General features: G+C 36.1%; 1 protein-coding gene across 1 annotated transcript in view; it reads left to right on the top strand.

Annotated features, from left to right (window-relative positions):
* Positions 1-2,601: 2,601 nt before the first annotated feature.
* The window catches only part of LOC127973181 (guanylate cyclase soluble subunit alpha-2), a 28,193-nt gene continuing 12,513 nt past the window's right edge, over positions 2,602-18,281 (top strand). The window contains exons 1-4 of the mRNA XM_052577323.1: positions 2,602-3,373; positions 6,604-6,665; positions 7,732-7,847; positions 11,247-12,067. Coding sequence (XP_052433283.1) covers positions 3,137-3,373; positions 6,604-6,665; positions 7,732-7,847; positions 11,247-12,067 — 1,236 coding nt within the window. The 5' untranslated portion in view covers positions 2,602-3,136. The remainder of the gene's footprint in view (positions 3,374-6,603; positions 6,666-7,731; positions 7,848-11,246; positions 12,068-18,281) is intronic.

The following is an 18,281-nucleotide window of genomic DNA, read 5'->3' as shown; positions in this document are numbered from 1 at the left end:
TTAGTTCTGAGAAAAATAATTGAATGCAAGCTATAAAATTACATTTGTGAGACATAAACGTGCAATTTTGAGAAAAAAACTAAGAATTCCAACATATAAACTTTTTTCTCTCTTGCAATTCAGAGTTTATATCTCACAATTTTTACTTTTTACTTTCAATTCTGAGTTAACATTCCACATTTCTGTTTTTTGTTCCCGCCATGGAATGAAAAAAATGTGATTGCAACTTCTTAGCTCTTAAAATTTCCACAAATGTAATTTATTTTTTTTCTTCTCATAATTCTGTTTACATATCACAATTCATTTCAAAATAAGATTAAATTCAGATTTCTCAAAACTTCTGGCACTTTTTCTTGCAGTGGTGAGTTAACATTACACTTTTCATCTAAGGATTGCAAGTTAACATCTCAACTCTTGAGTTTATAGAAGATGAAAAAAATCTCACCATTGTGAGAGATAATCAGAATTGTCATAAAGAATTCATTATTTATTCAACTTTATTTTTATTACCAAACAAGTTTTCATTAAAAAACGACAATCCTGTATTGGTCATTTTGCTCGTGCAGCTATAAGCAGGATTGTTATTTGATGTAATTGCATCATGAGAGCATCTGTTGTGTTGGGGTCAGAATGACAACAGGACTCGGTCTGTAACAGCAGATGAGCTGATGTTTTATGAGGGTGTTAAACAGCACTCTCACAGATCGCTCAGGGTCACAGGTGATGGTGGCGAGACCTTACAGCTCCTGTAATGTGAGTGTTTTATTGTTCATTAATGTTGCATTTCAGACATTGTCTCACACACACACACACAAATAATTACAACACGGATTTGCAGATTTCAGCACAAAGATTTCCATTTCATTTACAATGGAGTCGTTTCTCCAGTAAAAGTACAGGAACACAACTAATAAACAGCAGTTGTGTAAAATGAGTTCTAGATTGTGAATATTGATAAATGTAAGTAATTTGAGCAAAACTGATTATATAATTAACAAGCTATACGATTTATTTGTAGATACCTTAATTCATTAATGCTTCTTTTTGTAATCTTACATCAAAACAAAATAATAAAAAAATGATTATAAATGTAATTAGTAATTATATAGATATATGTGTGTATATATTGTCTATACACTGTGTATGAAAGCAAAACGGCAATTCTTCTAAATGGCAAGTGTGTTTAACAAAAACATTTATATATTATGTAATCAGATTTCTGATCCCAATTATTTTAGTTGGTATGAAATTAAAATTCAACCTATTTTCTAAGTGCATGTCATAAGATCTTATTGTCTTATTTTGGACAAATCATCCATGTTTGTATATATGTATATACATGTGTTTGTGTGTTTTTTTAGGATCATAATTTTTATTAAAAATGTAAGAATTTGTATTAAAAACGCATTAATTCTGAGTATGGTTCACCGTTCTTGCTGTATGTCACGTCACTTACATCATACAGGCAGTTCTCAATCAAATCCTGATGAATAAAATCAACTGAATTACTAAAATAATGTTTTCCAAACAGGTTTCCATACAGGTCCTCCAAATACCAAGTCCTAGTGTTTTTGCTTATTTTAATAGCCCCAAACAGCACAAATAGCATGAATTGAGTGGCAGGAATACCAGTTCTTGAACAATTGCTCATGTAAACTTATTTGGAAACACAATTCTGCTTACTAAAGCTATTGGCACATCAGTTAAATGCTTCATCTTTAATGATTTATTTGAATCCACTGGCTTAGAATGTCATTGTATCCATGCACAATGAATGTTGAATAATGTTTAAAAAAATGTTTTTTTTTTTTTTACAAATGTGTTAGTGCACTGTGTTAGTTTATTTATACGCACTCAGACAGACACGAGGCTGTTCCCGTGTTAATATGTGAACAAAAACAGGCAGAACGGGGGAAAGTGGGTCAGACTCAGGAACTGAAAGAGGGATGCTGGGAGAAGAGTGAAGGACGAAAAGAGCGAACGAGAGAGAAGAGAAATATCCGGAAGGCATCGGAGGGAGGGAGAGATGCTCACAGTCTTCAACCTTCACCCCTGCTAACATGACCTGACTCTCTCTCTCTCTCTCTCTCTCTGTGTGTGTGTGTGTCTCGAGGACCTGTGCTCTCTCTTGCATTGTGGATGAACAGAGCACTGTCTGTGAAGGGTTTTAATTATCCAGGTCAATGTAGCATTCAAGTACACATGCTTTTGGTGTGATGTTAAACATTCAATTATTATAATTAGATAAAGAAATGTATAGATAGAGAAATGTAGCATTCCATCAGTCGGATGCACTGCAGCGAATGGGTGCCGTCAGAAAGAGAGTGAGCATAGAATTTTAGTCTTTCTGCTGAAATGTAATCACAATTGAATCATCTCTTTAATTTTCATTCATGCCCTTGACAACTGCACATGTAGGTATTGAGATATATACCTTTTCATTTAATGATTGTAAACAAAAATCTATGCATCACTCCAAAGCATGCTTCTTTGATTGGGCTCTTCACACCTGCATCAAAAAGCCCCCGAATTAATGACAAATTTGCTCAAATTCTGATTAATACAGGTCTGTTTTGATTTCTAGATATCGGGATATTTGAATAGGGCTCAGTGCATGCCATCACAACATGTTTAGTGTAATCTTTAATCTCTAGGGTGATTATGAGTGCCTATACTTGCAATGTTTAATACTGCCACTGTGATATAAAGTGTGAACATCATTGCTTTGCATGCGCGCGCCATCTCTCTCTCTCTCTCTCTCTCTCTCTCTCTCTAATAAGAGGGTGTAGAGTCTTTTTGCTGTATGTTAACCGATTGGCTGTTTCTTAGTCCTGTGCTAGCTCTACGGTGGAATAGTCTATTTCTAGTCTTTACGCGCATCTGGACGTGACTCTCCCCGCGTCAAACCCGATCATGAGGTCTCCGAGGGTCTTCATCGGTCTACGGAGCTGCTGGATCACCGACGGGATCCGGTAATACAAACGCCCCGCTCCGTTCCCCCTCACACCCACGCGGACAGAATCGGGTTCTGCGCACTTGGCGCTGCTGCTGCATTCACTCTGCCGCGCGCGTCCCGGTTCCGCGATGGTTCCGCGTCGCCTGCGCGTCTGATGACTCCTCCAGCACCGGCAGCAGCATGTCCTCGCGGAAGATTTCCTCCGAATCCTTCAGCTCCATGGGCTCGGACTACCTGGAGAGCCCCGGGGAGGACGGCGAGTGCCCGTTCTCGCGCGTCTTCTGGAACGGCCGGAGCCCCGTGGAGACGCTCTCGTGTCCGTTCGAGGACGCGGCCGTCAGCAGGAGGCTCGCCCGGCGTAAACGCGTCAATCTGGACTCGCTCGGGGAGAGTTTGAGACGCCTCACCTCACCGACGGTACCGAGCCTTACCTTACAACCTTACATTCAATTCAACGTGTGTGTGTGTGTGTGTGTTCATTTGAAAAAACACAAAACTCGATTCTAAACAATTTTCATTCATTTTCATTTTTTAATTTTTTTATTTGCGTTCCAAATAATCTCAAACTGCAGTTGGGTTATTTTGATTAAGTTAAAACAAATAAAAAAAAATACAGCTAACACAATAAATCTCAGTAAAAACATGATAATATAATAATAATAAAAATGTTTTTTTATGTATATATACAGACAGCACTTAGGTGCTTTGCATCTGAACTCTTCATACACACACACACACACACACACACACACACACACACACACACACACAGATACAGATTATCATTTTGATCAGAACCGGTGACAGTGCAGATGTCTGAGATCCCGATCCCTCATGATCCCGATCCAATCCCTGAATGGAGAATCAATGTGGAGCATGCTGTGGTTGTTCAGGCCCCGCTGTGTTGTGTGTATTCATCATGTCTCGTGTAGAGCAGAAGAGTGTGTGTGAAGAGGAGGATAACGTCTCGGTTCAGTGGGGACTGGTGCGTTCGGGTCTCAAAGCAGCACACACACCGTACCGCAGAGCCGAGATAGTGCATGCATCTCTGCATCAGAATGTTCTTGTCCTGAGCTTCACTCCAATGGATTTACTGTGTGTGTGTGTGTGTGTGTGTTGTACTACGCACATGAAAAATGTGGTTCGTAGCAAACCAACTGCTCCAATGGCATAAATCCGGAATGTGTGTGTGTGTGTGTGTGTGTGCTTTAGCCGGATTATATGTAAAACACTCAGACCAGCTGCATACTGACTAAAGTCCATGTTTTTTTATGCACTGGTCAGTTTTGAGTTTTTGTGTATTATGCTTCCTTAGCATGTTTTCTTTATGCTAGTTTGATCCAAAACACACATTTAAGTGTTTACTTCACTACACTTTATCTGTTTGCATCTGTAGATTTCAATTACAGTACACATCATTACATGCATGTAAATTCTCTCTTAAAACATTAATGTTGAATGACAAAAAATCAACATTTTACAATAAGCTTTCATGTGTTAACAATAGTTAATTACATTGGTTAGCACGAACTTACAATTAAAACACTTCTAAATCATGTAGTTAATTCCAACATTTACAAAAATATGAATAAAAATCAAAAGTTGGATTGGTTAGTATTTAATGGATGTGAGCTGACATGAGCCAAAACTGATTTTTCATTTATTACTGTTAATGAATGAAACCTTGCTGTTATGTTAACTAAGTGTAAATTTGTAATTTAGTGTAAAAACAACTTTCATTTCTTAAACTGCTAGTAAATTTCACTATTATAAAGAAGTGGCACATAACATTTATGCATGATATTTCGAAGGAGAATGACTTAAATTGTATTTTATTACAAAATGTACTTCAAGAATTCAGAACTAAATTACTTAACTTCGATTTTTTTTACTTGTGTACACACAAAAAAAATAAAAAAAATAAAAAGGCACTTAGAAATTACTAGTAAATTTGACATTTTATTCCAAAGAAATAAAGCAGTATTTTCGGTTGTTTTCACTCACGTTCTTGTAAACCACAGATTATGTTTGCATGTCAGTTAAAATCATATCTGTCCTATTTGGGGATTAGACCAAACAAACGTCACTGAACTAACATGCTCTTTAGGAGATAACATTGATCCTTTGTTTTTTAGTTTAGAGCTCTGCAAACAATGAAACGCTCTGTTTCAGAAGCTTGCCAACTGCCTACAGACAACATTTTAGGCAACAGATACTCCTCCTGATGCAATGACTGATCCCAAAGTGACTTCATGATGCTTTCTATAACTAGCTTAAGTCGAAATCGAAGATATTGTTGCATGAAGGCAATCCCAACATGCATTGCAGAAATGCTTGTGAAAGAGGTCTTATTTGATCAAACACAGTAAAAAACGTGAAATATTATTACAATTTCAAATAACTGTTTTCTATTTGAATATATATTCAAATGTAATTTATTTCTATGATGCAAAGCTGAATTTTCAGCATCGTTCCTCCAGTCTCCGGTGTCACATGATCCTTCAGAAATCATAATATGCTGATTTACTGCTCAAAAAATATTTCTGATTTTTTTTGTGGAAATTTATATTTTTTTTCAAGATTATTTGATGATTAGAAGATTCAAAACAACAGGATTTGTTTGTAATAAAAATCTTTTGGAATAATCTAAATGTATTTATTGATAATTTAATGCAGCCTTTGCTGAATAATAGAAATAATTTCAGATGACTACACAAAGCTTGAAGAAAATGAAGCCACTTTAAAGATCAAAAAGATTTTTTTGCAACAATCAAAATAATTTTCCTACACTTTCTATCACCATTATGCGTTTTATTATAATTCTTATAATTCCCAGCAGTGTCATCACGTTAGTATAAATCAGGTTTAATTTCTCCAGAGAGAGAGAGACTGCTGTTAGTTCACAAAAGCAGATTTGGACAAGTAAAGCTGGATTTGAGCTATTAAGAGCTTTCCTGAAATGAGGAGGATTTTGATTGGAATATTGTTGCCGTGGTAGCGTGATAAAGGCAGCTGATTGGATAAGGATTAAAGGTGTATTCTATTACAGGTAGATCAGCACTGTAAATCCCTTCAAAAAGCGCCAAATCACACAAACAGACAAATCCAATAAAGACTATCGGTTTACCATCACCTTTTTACTCCGTTCAAGTAATGGAGAACTTAGTTTAATTAGTATTTTCACAATCAGAAACTGCTAAATTTAACAATTACAAAGAAATGGCAAGTACTCTAGTTATTTTTATTTACAGTCATATTTAATAGGCTATGTGCAGCCAAAGGAATCTGGCATCAATTAATTTCCATTGAGAAAATACTTTTTTTTTTTTTTTTTTTTAAGCAACTATATGTAGTTTTATGTATTTTTGTGACTTTCTGCTTGTAAAAATCACACACTCCAAGAAAATATTTTTTTGGGGAAGAGTGGGAAATTTTTGAAACTGAATTTTCATGTAAAAAAAAAAAAAAAACAGAGTTGCTTTAACTTTAGATTTAGTTGTGTCTGGTGTCTTTTGAATCTGTTTGAATTAAAGGAGCTCTCCGAGCAGAGCAATGTTTGGGAATGCTGTTGGTTTTCAGTTAAATCCTTTCTTACTCATCAATCTGGATCGAGCAACTTCTGACTGTATTGTTATTCTTCTTTTTAGACGCAGACAATTCAGCTGGCCCTGCAGAGAACAATGGAGTTTTACAGACAGAAGGAAATAAGGTACATCCACAATGCCTTAGAGTAATTACACATTCTTTATGTCATCCTTTGACAGTAGCCTATTGGGAAAATAGAGTTTCAAATCTCAACAACGTCTTAAATTAGACCAAGATACTAAAGTCTGCAATCAAAAACACTGAAGTCTAAATATGAACCTTATTTTTAACGTACTGTATAAGGCTGCTGCCTGCGGCAAATTGTGACTTGAATGCTTCAGGTCTCATTCTATTAATTTATTTGACTTGTAGAAAAACAATGTTTTATGATGCTTGATATTGCTAATTGGTATTTTATATCATATAATTTTAATGTATTTTGTAATATAGTAGTAATGTAGTTTTACTCTTTATTGCACTTTGTTATTTTAGTAATACCTGTAGCGAATGAATCGGAAGTGTTGCACATTTACATGACATGGTTTAACTCTTCATTGCAAGTTAAGGTGGATGCTCTGATAATGACTCCAAATTCACATTTAAAACTAATTTCATTTCCTTTGATACAAAATAATAAAACAAAGTAACCAATTCTGAACACTTAGATCTAATTATATCATTTAAACATTTTAGGATTTTGTCAAAAGTGGCTTGTTGCTTGTAAAAAGTGTATTTTCTGTACAATAAATGACGATACGTTTTGAAATTCTGTACCAATGTCATTATGACACGCATAATATACAATAAAGCAAATCTCACCTGACTATTTCTCGTATAAATCATATAGATTATTGGATAGTATTTAATTTAAAGTTGAATATAATAGTATGTCTAACTCTATCCTCTATAATCTAGCTCTTTTTGTAAAATTGATGTATAAGCATGTCCAACTTTATCTGCATGCATACAGTATATTAACGTACAGTGATATACAGTATACTATATAGTAACTATATTATTATCACCCAGCTCCAATCCAAATCCAAATTTAAATGAAGACCTTCAGTTTTGTCTCAGATATGAAAGAGGAACCTTGAAGCAATAATATTTTTTTTTTCGGTTTTAATTCGGTTACCATTTTATCCACTCACACCATAGTGAATGTTAATCAAACTCTCTTTCTCTCGCAGTGGACAAGAGTTTGTAGGAAGCTTGTCAGACGAGCAGAAGTGTTTGTTTGAGAACTCTCGCTGTGACAGCCAGACAGACATCTCAGGAATACTGAAATACACAGCAACTATTTTAGGTAAGTACAAACTAGGACTCCTCAATCAATCGAAGAAATCCAAATCATAATATGACCTTGTGCAATTATTAAAGGGGGGGTGAAATGCTCGTTTTCACTCAATATCCTGTTAATCTTGAGTACCTATAGAGTAGTACTGCATCCTTCATAACTCCAAAAAGTCTTTAGTTTTATTATATTCATAAGAGAAAGACAGTCTGTACCGATTTTTCCCGGAAAAACACGAGCGTCTGGAGGCGTGACGTGTGGGCGGAGCTAAAGAATCACGAGAGCCAGTAGGCTTTTGCGTTGAGAGCATGTGGAAGCTGTGACACCGTGAGGACAAAACCAACCAAAACAAACCACTGCTAACAGTCAGATTCAGCGTATATTTATGATCCAGAATCAGATCCAGAGGCTGAAATTTAACAAGAGCAGCATCAGCAAAGGCGGTATGCTATGTGGTATGTACTGAACTGTATATATTTGCTTAGCAGTTTTGGAAAATGACTAAGTTCCACTTTATGTCGTCTTTTTTTTTTTTTTTTTTTAAGCTGTACATGTGGAAAGTGCAGTTTGATGACAACATCGCATGTTGTTTACTTGATGTGCTTACGCGCCGATAGCTAAGTTAACAACACAGAGATATTTGAAGCAGTTTTACTCACCGCCTGCGGTTCCAACACACGATCGTGACCCTTTTTCGTTGGGACTGCATCATCCTTAAGAAATAAACGATGTGCAAATCCGTCGTCAAACTGGGCCTTGTTTGTAAAACAAGCATCTTCGAAATGCAGGGAACAAACAAAAACACTTGCACAACTCCGTTGATGCTCTGTAAAAATAAACTCCATCCACTGGTCCCTTAATGCTGTTTCTCTTTTGGTAATCTGTGCAGGGTTGTCTTGCCCTGGCAACCAAAAACACACTTCTTTTGTGACATTTGGCGACGCTCTCGCTCTGATCAGTGAAGTCTGTTGTGCTCTCAATGCTCTGCTATACGGGAGCACGCTCTTCCGGCAGAAGTGCCTCAGGACCCATATAAGGAAATTCCGCTCCATCTAACGTCACACAGAGCCATACTCGAAAAAAACTTTCCGAAACTTTTGACAAACGAGAAGGAGTATTTTTGGAACAGAAATACTCCTTCAAACGTACAACTTAATTTTTGAAACTTTGTCCATGTTTAGCATGGGAATCCAACTCTTTAACAGTGTAAAAAACTCAGTATGCATGAAATAGCATTTCACCCCCCCTTTAAACCTTAAAATGCTGCAGTTTAATTGAATAAGTATAAGTACAGTATGTGTCATGCATGCCTCAGAGTAATATTTTGTATGTACTTTGCATGCTCAAGCATGCATGGGACTTTTTATGTTGATTCAGTATTTGAATTTTGTTAATGTCTGCAAACTGGTTCGCTTTTAGCATGCATTGACAACATAAAGTGCATTATTTTGCATCATAAATGCAATGTTTCTCATGATTTTTGACCAAATTCTGCAGCTGTAGTACACACCGTGCACACACACGAAACGGTAAAACTTTGACCTCAATACACACTCACTGACACTTTCCTAAAAACTCCCTCCATTGCTGCAGTCTCCATTCCCGAGCTGTTGCTAAGATACTAACTCTGCCATCCCTAACGAGAACACGTTTATAAATAAACCGCAATGAGCCATTTGAACTGAGCCCTGCCCAGCTAAACCTACTGCGCATCTCACTTTTATGCAGCAGAGCCACAGCGTTTAACCATGCGCTTGTGCTGCAGAGATTGATTATTTTGGTAATCGATGGTTTCGCTGGGGGGCAGACCTTTAAACTTTCCATCTTTATGTAAAAGCATGTTTATAAAACAAATAGTTCTGCTAAATACAGATCACATGAGCCGGGTTCATTCCCATGTATTTGTCAGTAATAATCTGTGACTGTTTGCTACATGTTTAAATGCAATGCTGCTACGTTTATTAAAGCTCAACGACATATTATATTACCTCTCAAGTGCTGCATTGCTTTTACTCAAAGGTTTCTGCATAATACAAATATTAATTCATTTATAGGCTACAGTACTGTTCAAATGTTTGGTGTTGGTAAATTTTTTCATGTGTTTAATAAGTAGTCCTCTTATGAAGTTATCTGAAGCTTGTTTCTACTATGGAATAAAAAAAACAACATTTTGTGTCACAATTCATACCTTTTTCTTGCATTTGCAAGTTTACATCTAACAGTTATGTTTTTATTTTAGAATTATGAATTCAGAATTGCGAAAACAAAAGAAAGAAATGTTAGATTACAGTTACCTTTTAATGTTTTTTTTTAAATACAATAATAGAAACAAGTTTCCTTTTCTAAAGGATTCATTTATTTGATTAAAAAAAACTTGATAAAGTTATTATATACTATTATATCAATGTTGAAAATGGTTGCGCTGCTAGGTATTTTTGTGGAAACTGTGATGCATTTCATTTTTCAGGATTCTTTAATGAATAGAAAGTACAAAATAACTTTTTGTATATTTTTATAAATTACTGTCACTTTGATGATGCATCCTTGTAAAATAAAGCAATCATTTATTAAATTTTTTTTAAATAACTTAACAAATAAATAAATTAAAATGTATTAAATGTAAAAACAATTTTTAAATGTGCTGTCAAACGATTAATCGTGATTAATCGCATCCAAAATAAATTTTGTTTACATAATATATGTGTGTATACACACATATGCATGTATATATTTCAGGAAAATATGTTATGTTTACATATTAAATATATTTATATATAATATAAATTATATGAAAATAAATATGTACATGTAAATGCCTGTAAATATTTTAAAAATATATACTGTATGTGTGTTTATTTTATATATACATAATAAATATGGTCCCACTTTATATTAGGTGGCCTTAACTACTATGTACTTACATAAAAAAAATAATACAATGTACTTACTGCGTTCATATTGTATTGTAAAACACTTTTGCTGCTATTGAGGTGGGATGGGGTAAGGTTAGGGAGAGGGTTGGAGGTATGGGTAAGTTTAAGGATGGGTTAAGGTGTAAAGTATGGGTCAACAGTGTAATTATAAATGTAATTACAGAAATTAAATACAGATGTAATTACATGTCATTTTTTTTTCAATATAAGTACAATGTAAAAACATGTATGTACACAATAAGTACATTGTACTAAATTATTAATTAAAATGTAAGTACATAGTAGTTAAGGCCACTTAATATAAAGTGGGTCCATAGATATAAACAGAACACACAAAAACATTTCTGAATGCGATTAATCATTTGACGGCACTAATTAAATGTATTTAAAAATCTATTTTGAAAAGTAATTTATTTTTTTTATTTTTATTGAAAGATGATTAAGCAAATTAATAATTTTTTACATTATTTTTTCACAGGCATGGACTTTGCCGACATCCGTGGCCGATTCGGGGAGGAATTCTTCGGTTTGTGTCTGGAGGAGAACGAGAGGGTTCTACGAGCTCTCGGTGGAAACCTGCAGGACTTCTTCAATGGTTTCGACGCTCTTCTAGAACACATCAGAACATCCTGCGGCCGCCGAGCGTCGTCTGATGCTCCTTCTTTCCTATGCAAAGACTCTCCCCAGGAGAGCGAAGAGACGAATGCGGAGAGCGGTGTTGGACGGACTCTCCTCCTCCACTGCTTCAACCCTGACCCTACTGTGGGCGTGGCCATGCCGGGCTTAATCCGGGCCGCCGCTCGTCGCATCTACCAATCGGATGTCTCGGTGGAGGAAGCTCCTCCCACATGGCTGCACACAGCCAATGAGGACGGAGAGCTCTCGACGGACTCCTCCCCCTCTTCATCCCCATCTCCGCCCTCATCTTCATCTCCTGCCTGTTTGTCCTTCCTCATTCGAGAGGTCCGGACTCAACCCACATCCTCGTCCTCGCAAACCGCCGCCGGATCTCGTCAGCTGTCGCGCTCGCCGCTGGATTTGCGCATCGGTCTGAGCACGTTTTGCCGGGCCTTTCCCTTTCACCTGGTTCTGGGACCCAACATGGAGGTCCTGCAGGTCGGGGAGGGGTTTCGGAAACAGGCCAAGAGCGAGCCGCACCGGACGCTCACCTTCAGCACCAGCTTTGAGCTGGTTTCTCCCAGAATCCCCTGCTCCTTCCAGAACATTCTGCTCCGGCTGTCCACGCCGTTCACTATTCGTACACGACCTGATGGATCAGCACTCGACAGCAGAGAGAAGGTAAGAGAAGTAGTTTGGTAAATGATGAGAATCTGTGTTTGTTCAGATGCGAAACATGCTTTTAGATAGAATAATGTAAGTTGAAAATGTACAAAATATACAAAAAGTATTTATTTTTTTTAAATATTGCTATAATATCGTATCGTGAGATTTTGATATCGTAACAATCCTAGTTTACGCGGTTTATGGTTAAAAAAAAATTATTTTCCACTTACTGTACGTTATTGTAACTCCTTTTGCTTTCTGAAACACGTTGATTTTTAGAAAGCTCATCGTTCTGAAAAGCGTGGTGTGCTCTGATTGGCCAGCTATACAGTGCATTGTGATTGGTCGAATACCTCAAGCGCGTGACAGAAATGGTACACCCCTTACCATATTTGGAAACACACAGCATCTCCATCACATGGAAACAATACTACAGTGAGAATAAAAGTTTCCACCTTCTTTCTTTGCTTGAACATTTAGGCGGCGTAATGCAAACTAGGGCTGCACAATTAATCTAATTTCTAATCGCGATTACAATTATGGATGCCACAAATACATAATCATTTAAAGTGGTAATTAATCGTTCAAAATCCACTTATGTAATTTTGCACGCTTAAGATAAGTTTTTTTTTTTTTATCTATTTTAAAAGTTTTTTGTTGTTTTAGTTTCAGTATAACATTATAATACCATTAATATTTTTTTTTTATAATTTAAAGAAGAAACCAATCCGATGTATATTGACATTTGAGGCTTAATACTATAGAAAAGCACTAAAAGTTTTTCAGTTGGAGTTTTTTCAGCTTGATTATTTTCATATAAAAATATGGCATGCAGTTGCATCAAACAATGGTATAAACATCATTCAATGTAAATTGTGATAATCGTAATTACAATTTCAAGGGAATAATAGACAATATGATTTTTGTCATAATCGCCTTAATGCAAATCTTCCCACATCATGACGTAGACATGTGGGGGCATGTTTTAACGAGGCGTGGACCAGCCTGAACTTTAAGCAAGAATATCTCTTTGGGTTTGAAACTTTAGTCTTTGCAGCTTTAAGGATCTTCTCTATTCACAAACAGCTTGTAACACTCCAAAGACAAAGGAAAAATTGAAATTGCAACAAAAAGTGCGGCGTAACTTTTTTTTGAGTTGTAGTCACAACAATTTTTTGCAACCTGCTTGAACTCAAAAATGATTCATTCAGAATTTGGAATGGGAATTTATTTTGCTGTCCACATTTATTGTTGACGAAAACTATGAAAATGTTTTTTCTGAATTGAAATAAAGCTGACATATAAATATTGAAAGCTGAAAAACTTAAATGCAAATTTTAAAAAATATTATCTTGGTAGATTAATGAAATAAGTTTGTTGAAAAAAACTGGAATAAAAAAATGTAAACAAATTGTAAAAAAAGCAAAAAAAAAAAAAGACAAAAGCTCATAAAATTGAAATGAAAATTATGTTTATTTTAGCACGGGTGCAACAAAATGTATATAAAAGTCAACTCTCGTGGTTTTGAAACAGTGAAAATGCATGAAAGCTAATCCTCTTTGACAGTGACCCATATGTAAATCAGTTTCCTTCATAATCCTTTAATTGGCTTGAAGAAAATCCCAGGTCTCCCACTAATAATTACAACAGTGTAGTGGTGTTCGTGTCCGCTCGTCTCATAAATATGATCGTCCTGACATGACTTGAAGGCAGCTTTAGACAGTGGGAACGTGTCCTAATTACAGAGTTTGCCATCACTGAAAGCAAACCTGCAGAATTATTTCCTAAATCAGCGCAGATATGCAGTTTATGGACAGAGATGCAGTTTACATTCTGATGTGGTTCACCCTGGAGAGGAGCTTCAGCAAACACACACACACACACACACACACACACACACACAGGGTTTTACAGTTTGGGCTCAGCGCTGGCAACCGGAAGGTCGCTGGTTCGAATCTCATGAGGAGCAGGTTGTGAAATGTTAAGATATTTCACTAAATAAATTTTGAACAGAAGTTTGTAAAGCTTTCAAAATAGATGTATCATAATCAGTGTTGGGTATAGTTACTTTGGAAAGTAGTTAGTTAGGTTACAACGTTACCATCAATTAAAAGTAATCAGTTATGATACAGCGTTACCTATTCATAAAAGTAAGGCGTTAGAGTACTCATGCGTTACCAAAAATTAAAAGCAGTTCGCAGCGGCTCACACATGACAGACACAGCCCCCGGCCCCTTTAAATGCACCTAGAAGTCGTGACTCCCGACAATGAATAACGTCAGTCATCCGACTAAATTAACACTGCAGGATAACAATAACAGGAAAGACAGTCAGCAATCGGCTATTCCACATGGCGTTTTATTTATTTATTATCACAGAACATATTATTAATCAAAATTCGCACCTAACGTTACCCAGCCCGGGTAGCCTAGGCTACTGTATATTATGAGCACCACAAGATAACTCCTGATTTTTCTTTAACTTTACATAATGCAGTTATCAAAGTACAAGTATGCTTACTTGTAAACACAACCTTAAACAGGCTTGCAGATCAGGGCCGCGGGAAGTAATTTTGAACAGGGGGTGCTGTGATTTTTTTTTTTTACAAAAAACCTATGAGCCTATAGGCCTATTTAAAATACATTTTTAAAATATATACATTGAGATTTACTACTTTATTGTCATATACACTTCAGTTCACAGCCAGCCAGGGTCTGAAACACACAGACATCAGTTCTCAGATATGCGCAATGCGCTATTAATCTAAGCAGAAGCAGAATCAGAAATAATAGTTTAAATAATAGTTTAATAATCGAAAAAAAACGAAATAATTACTTTAATTACAATTTCAGATAGCCTATACATACATGCAACTCATTTAGATACAACAAATAATATTACAACAAAATATAATATTAATCAAACTTCACAATAACGCTAAAACAATGCAATCGATTTGGTCAGCTGGCTTGAGTCACTGCACGTTTATGTCACACGCAACTCTATTAACTCCAAAATCTTTTTACGCACACCACAAGGACATAATCTCTGACTATTTAAGCTATTTGTTTATTGAACAGTTCTCCACATCCATTACGCAAAGAACACACGCACAGTATAAAGCTTTCTGTCTCCATCTCCAACCTTTTTACACAAACCACAAGGAATCTCCGACTATTTAATATGGCTGGGTAAAAAATAGATTTTTCGATTAATCGTTTTTTAAAATGTGGTCGATTCAAAATCGATTCTCAAAGGCCATGAATCGATTTTTTTCCGTATTTATTTACGCATACATTGAACGTAAGATTAGCGTTAATCTAATTACAAATCTTCTCCACTATATGTCACCCTCTTATGTGCCTTGTGCGATGTTACTAACGAACCTATCATTCATTCATTCAGTTTAAAGCAGTGGTTCCATTTTCTGCAATGTGCGTCAGGTCATGCTCCCGTTCGCGTCTTACAGACTGCATCTTAAAGCCTCTTATAGGCTACTTTCTGCGTCCTCGAGTCCGCTATGGACCGCTATGCAGGCTTGATGTAAACATCGCCATCGGAGAGTGTGTACCGAGTCTGAGCAGACAACCGCGCGGACAGGTGCGCGTGGTCAGTTGTCTTCAAAAGCACAATTGCACATGTTCAGGCAGTGTGAAGAATCCCATTGCCAATCGAACCAATCGGGCCGGGCTCGGGCTCGGGCTTGTGCGGTAAATGAGCGGTCATGTAATGTTTCGATTAGCGCGAGAAATATGCGAAAATGTATGCTGAGTAGTTGAAACGGAGGCTTGCTTCTGACGATTACGTTTTGGTAGCACCAGCAACTAAAGCAAAGTCTGAGGTTTGGAAAAGTTTTGACCTTGTTTATAATGAGAATAATGAGTGAATGATGACGCACCATCAGTGAGCGCAGGAGCGCGCTGAAGACATCTACAGTGGATTTCAATCATTTTCCTCCACATAAACACTTAGGCCTTACCTAATCTTGGTGAGTAAATGTTTTTCAAATAATAACTAAAAATTACTTGAGTCTTAAATGCATAATGTAGACAGAGTAGGCTATATAAGCTAATGTTGGCATTATTATTTTATTATGCCAGCTGCTATGGCGAAGCAAATCCGGCAGAGCCTTTATCTTAATTAATTTCGTTATTGCCAAATGCCCATCTTAATTTATAATTTATCTTAATTAAATTTTTTAAGAAAGACTTGTTTTTATTGGTGCGTTGGTCTATTTATATGCTAAATGAGCCTATACCTTAGGGCTATTTATAGAGTGCTGAGATGTTACGATGTTACAGAGGACTTATTTTATTTCTTTGTTCAAACTTCCAAGTGGCCTATTACGTTAGTCGTGTATAAATTATGTTAAACTATGTATAAATTACTCATTCCTGACAAAAGGCAAAAGAGCTGTGTGCTGCGTACATTTGAATAATGTCGGGTTGTAAATGGGTTTGGGCTTTTAAAAAGCTGTCAATCAAAATGTAGGCTACGTGTCGGGCTCGGGACATGTCGGGCTTAACTTTTAAGGCCCGATTACAGCTCTAATAGAAAATCGAATCGAAAATCGAAATCGAATCGAGAATCGAAATAGAATCGATTTGAGAGCTTGTGAATCGAAATCGAATCGATCTGGAACATCTGAATCGATACCCAGCCCTACTATTTAAACGTTATTTAACAGTTCTCCACAACCATTACACAAAGAACACACGAACGAAATAATACTCTCCATCTCCATCCCCACCACCTTAAAAAAATACTATAGTGTACTACTTACAATTGCTTGGCTAGTCAAAGCTGATCCCACACTTGTTGCCAAAAAAAAATAAATGTTACAAGCGCGTTACAAATATTTTAATAGGCCTACATTTTTTTTTTTATCTCCCTCTCGTCACTAGGGGGTGCTGCAGCACCCCCAGCACCCCCACTTCCCGCGGCCATGTTGCAGATTTAAATCCATTTAGAAATGATGAACAACCAGCCAGCCAATGATCTAACAGAAATTAACAGCTGCCTGTCAAACAAAAATGATAACAAACCGAATTAAATCCTTCACTGCCACACAGGCAAATGACAAATCGCCTAATAGCCGAACTAATTATTATTAAAGTGTCACTCACAGTCACAAGCCTAAATTCGCTTTAACACAGTCCTCTTACATTTACTCTTCAAAGTAGTGATTACAACGTAGCGTTAAATTTGAGGTAGAATTTTTGGCGGTCGACAGAAACTTTTCACCAACGCAGAGTGTGCATTTTACCGTTATGTTCTTTTCTTTTTCGTTGACAAATTGAAAATAATGTGCGTACTTCCATAAACCAAACGCGGTCCTCTCTGCCATCTTGCCGGGAGTTCGGGAAAAAAAAAAACTCCACACACACACACACAGGGTCAGGCGCAGGGCACAGACGTATCACAGCCATTGACTTTACGATCACAGAGCTTCGGCTCCGCTGATACATCCGCAGGTGGCATAGTAGACCTAGGACTACTGTCTGACAAAAAGCAGGCTGCAGTCGGGATTTTCCTTTCCTTAAAATAACGGATTACTTTTTTTAAAAAAATAACGAAGTTACTGATTACTTACGCACGAAACTAACGCGTTAAGTTATAAATTTCAGGAAAAAAGTAATTAGAGTACTCTAACGCGTTACTTTGTAACGGGTTACCCACAACACTGATCATAATACATCTGCACTGCAAACGTAAATGCGTAAAAAAAAAAGATTTGTCAACCGTGAATCTTTATTTAACAATTTATTTGCAATCCCTATGGAGAAAATAAATGGGAAACCAGATTAGTTATAAAAAAAGAATATTCAATAATACACAAAGTTGACAAAATTTCATTTTTAGTATCCCTGAGATACTGTTATAGTTTTTATTATTATTTTTAATTTGTTTTTAGTTTTTTATATTTTCTGTCTTGATTAAAATTTAAGTCATTTTAGTGATTTTTTTTTTGTTTTTAATTTTTTGTTAAAATGCCTTATTTATTATTTTTATTAATATTTGTATTATTTTTATTTTTTTTATTTTAGGTATACTGAATTAAAGTCTCGGTAGTTTTGTTGTTTGTTTTTGTCTTGTTATTTCTGTATAGTTTGTATTGGTTTTTTTTGTGTGTGTCACTGCAGGTTCGCCAAAAAAAAAAAAAATTTGAAATGTTGCCTTAGTATTTACCTGGAATTATAACCTTTTTTTTTTTTTTTTTTTATCAGAA

Source organism: Carassius gibelio, chromosome B15 (genome assembly GCF_023724105.1).
Source record: "Carassius gibelio isolate Cgi1373 ecotype wild population from Czech Republic chromosome B15, carGib1.2-hapl.c, whole genome shotgun sequence".
In the NCBI taxonomy this organism is placed as follows: Eukaryota; Metazoa; Chordata; class Actinopteri; order Cypriniformes; family Cyprinidae; genus Carassius; species Carassius gibelio.
The sequence above is the reverse complement of the archived record's forward strand: the minus strand, read 5'-3'. Positions and strand labels throughout refer to the sequence as shown.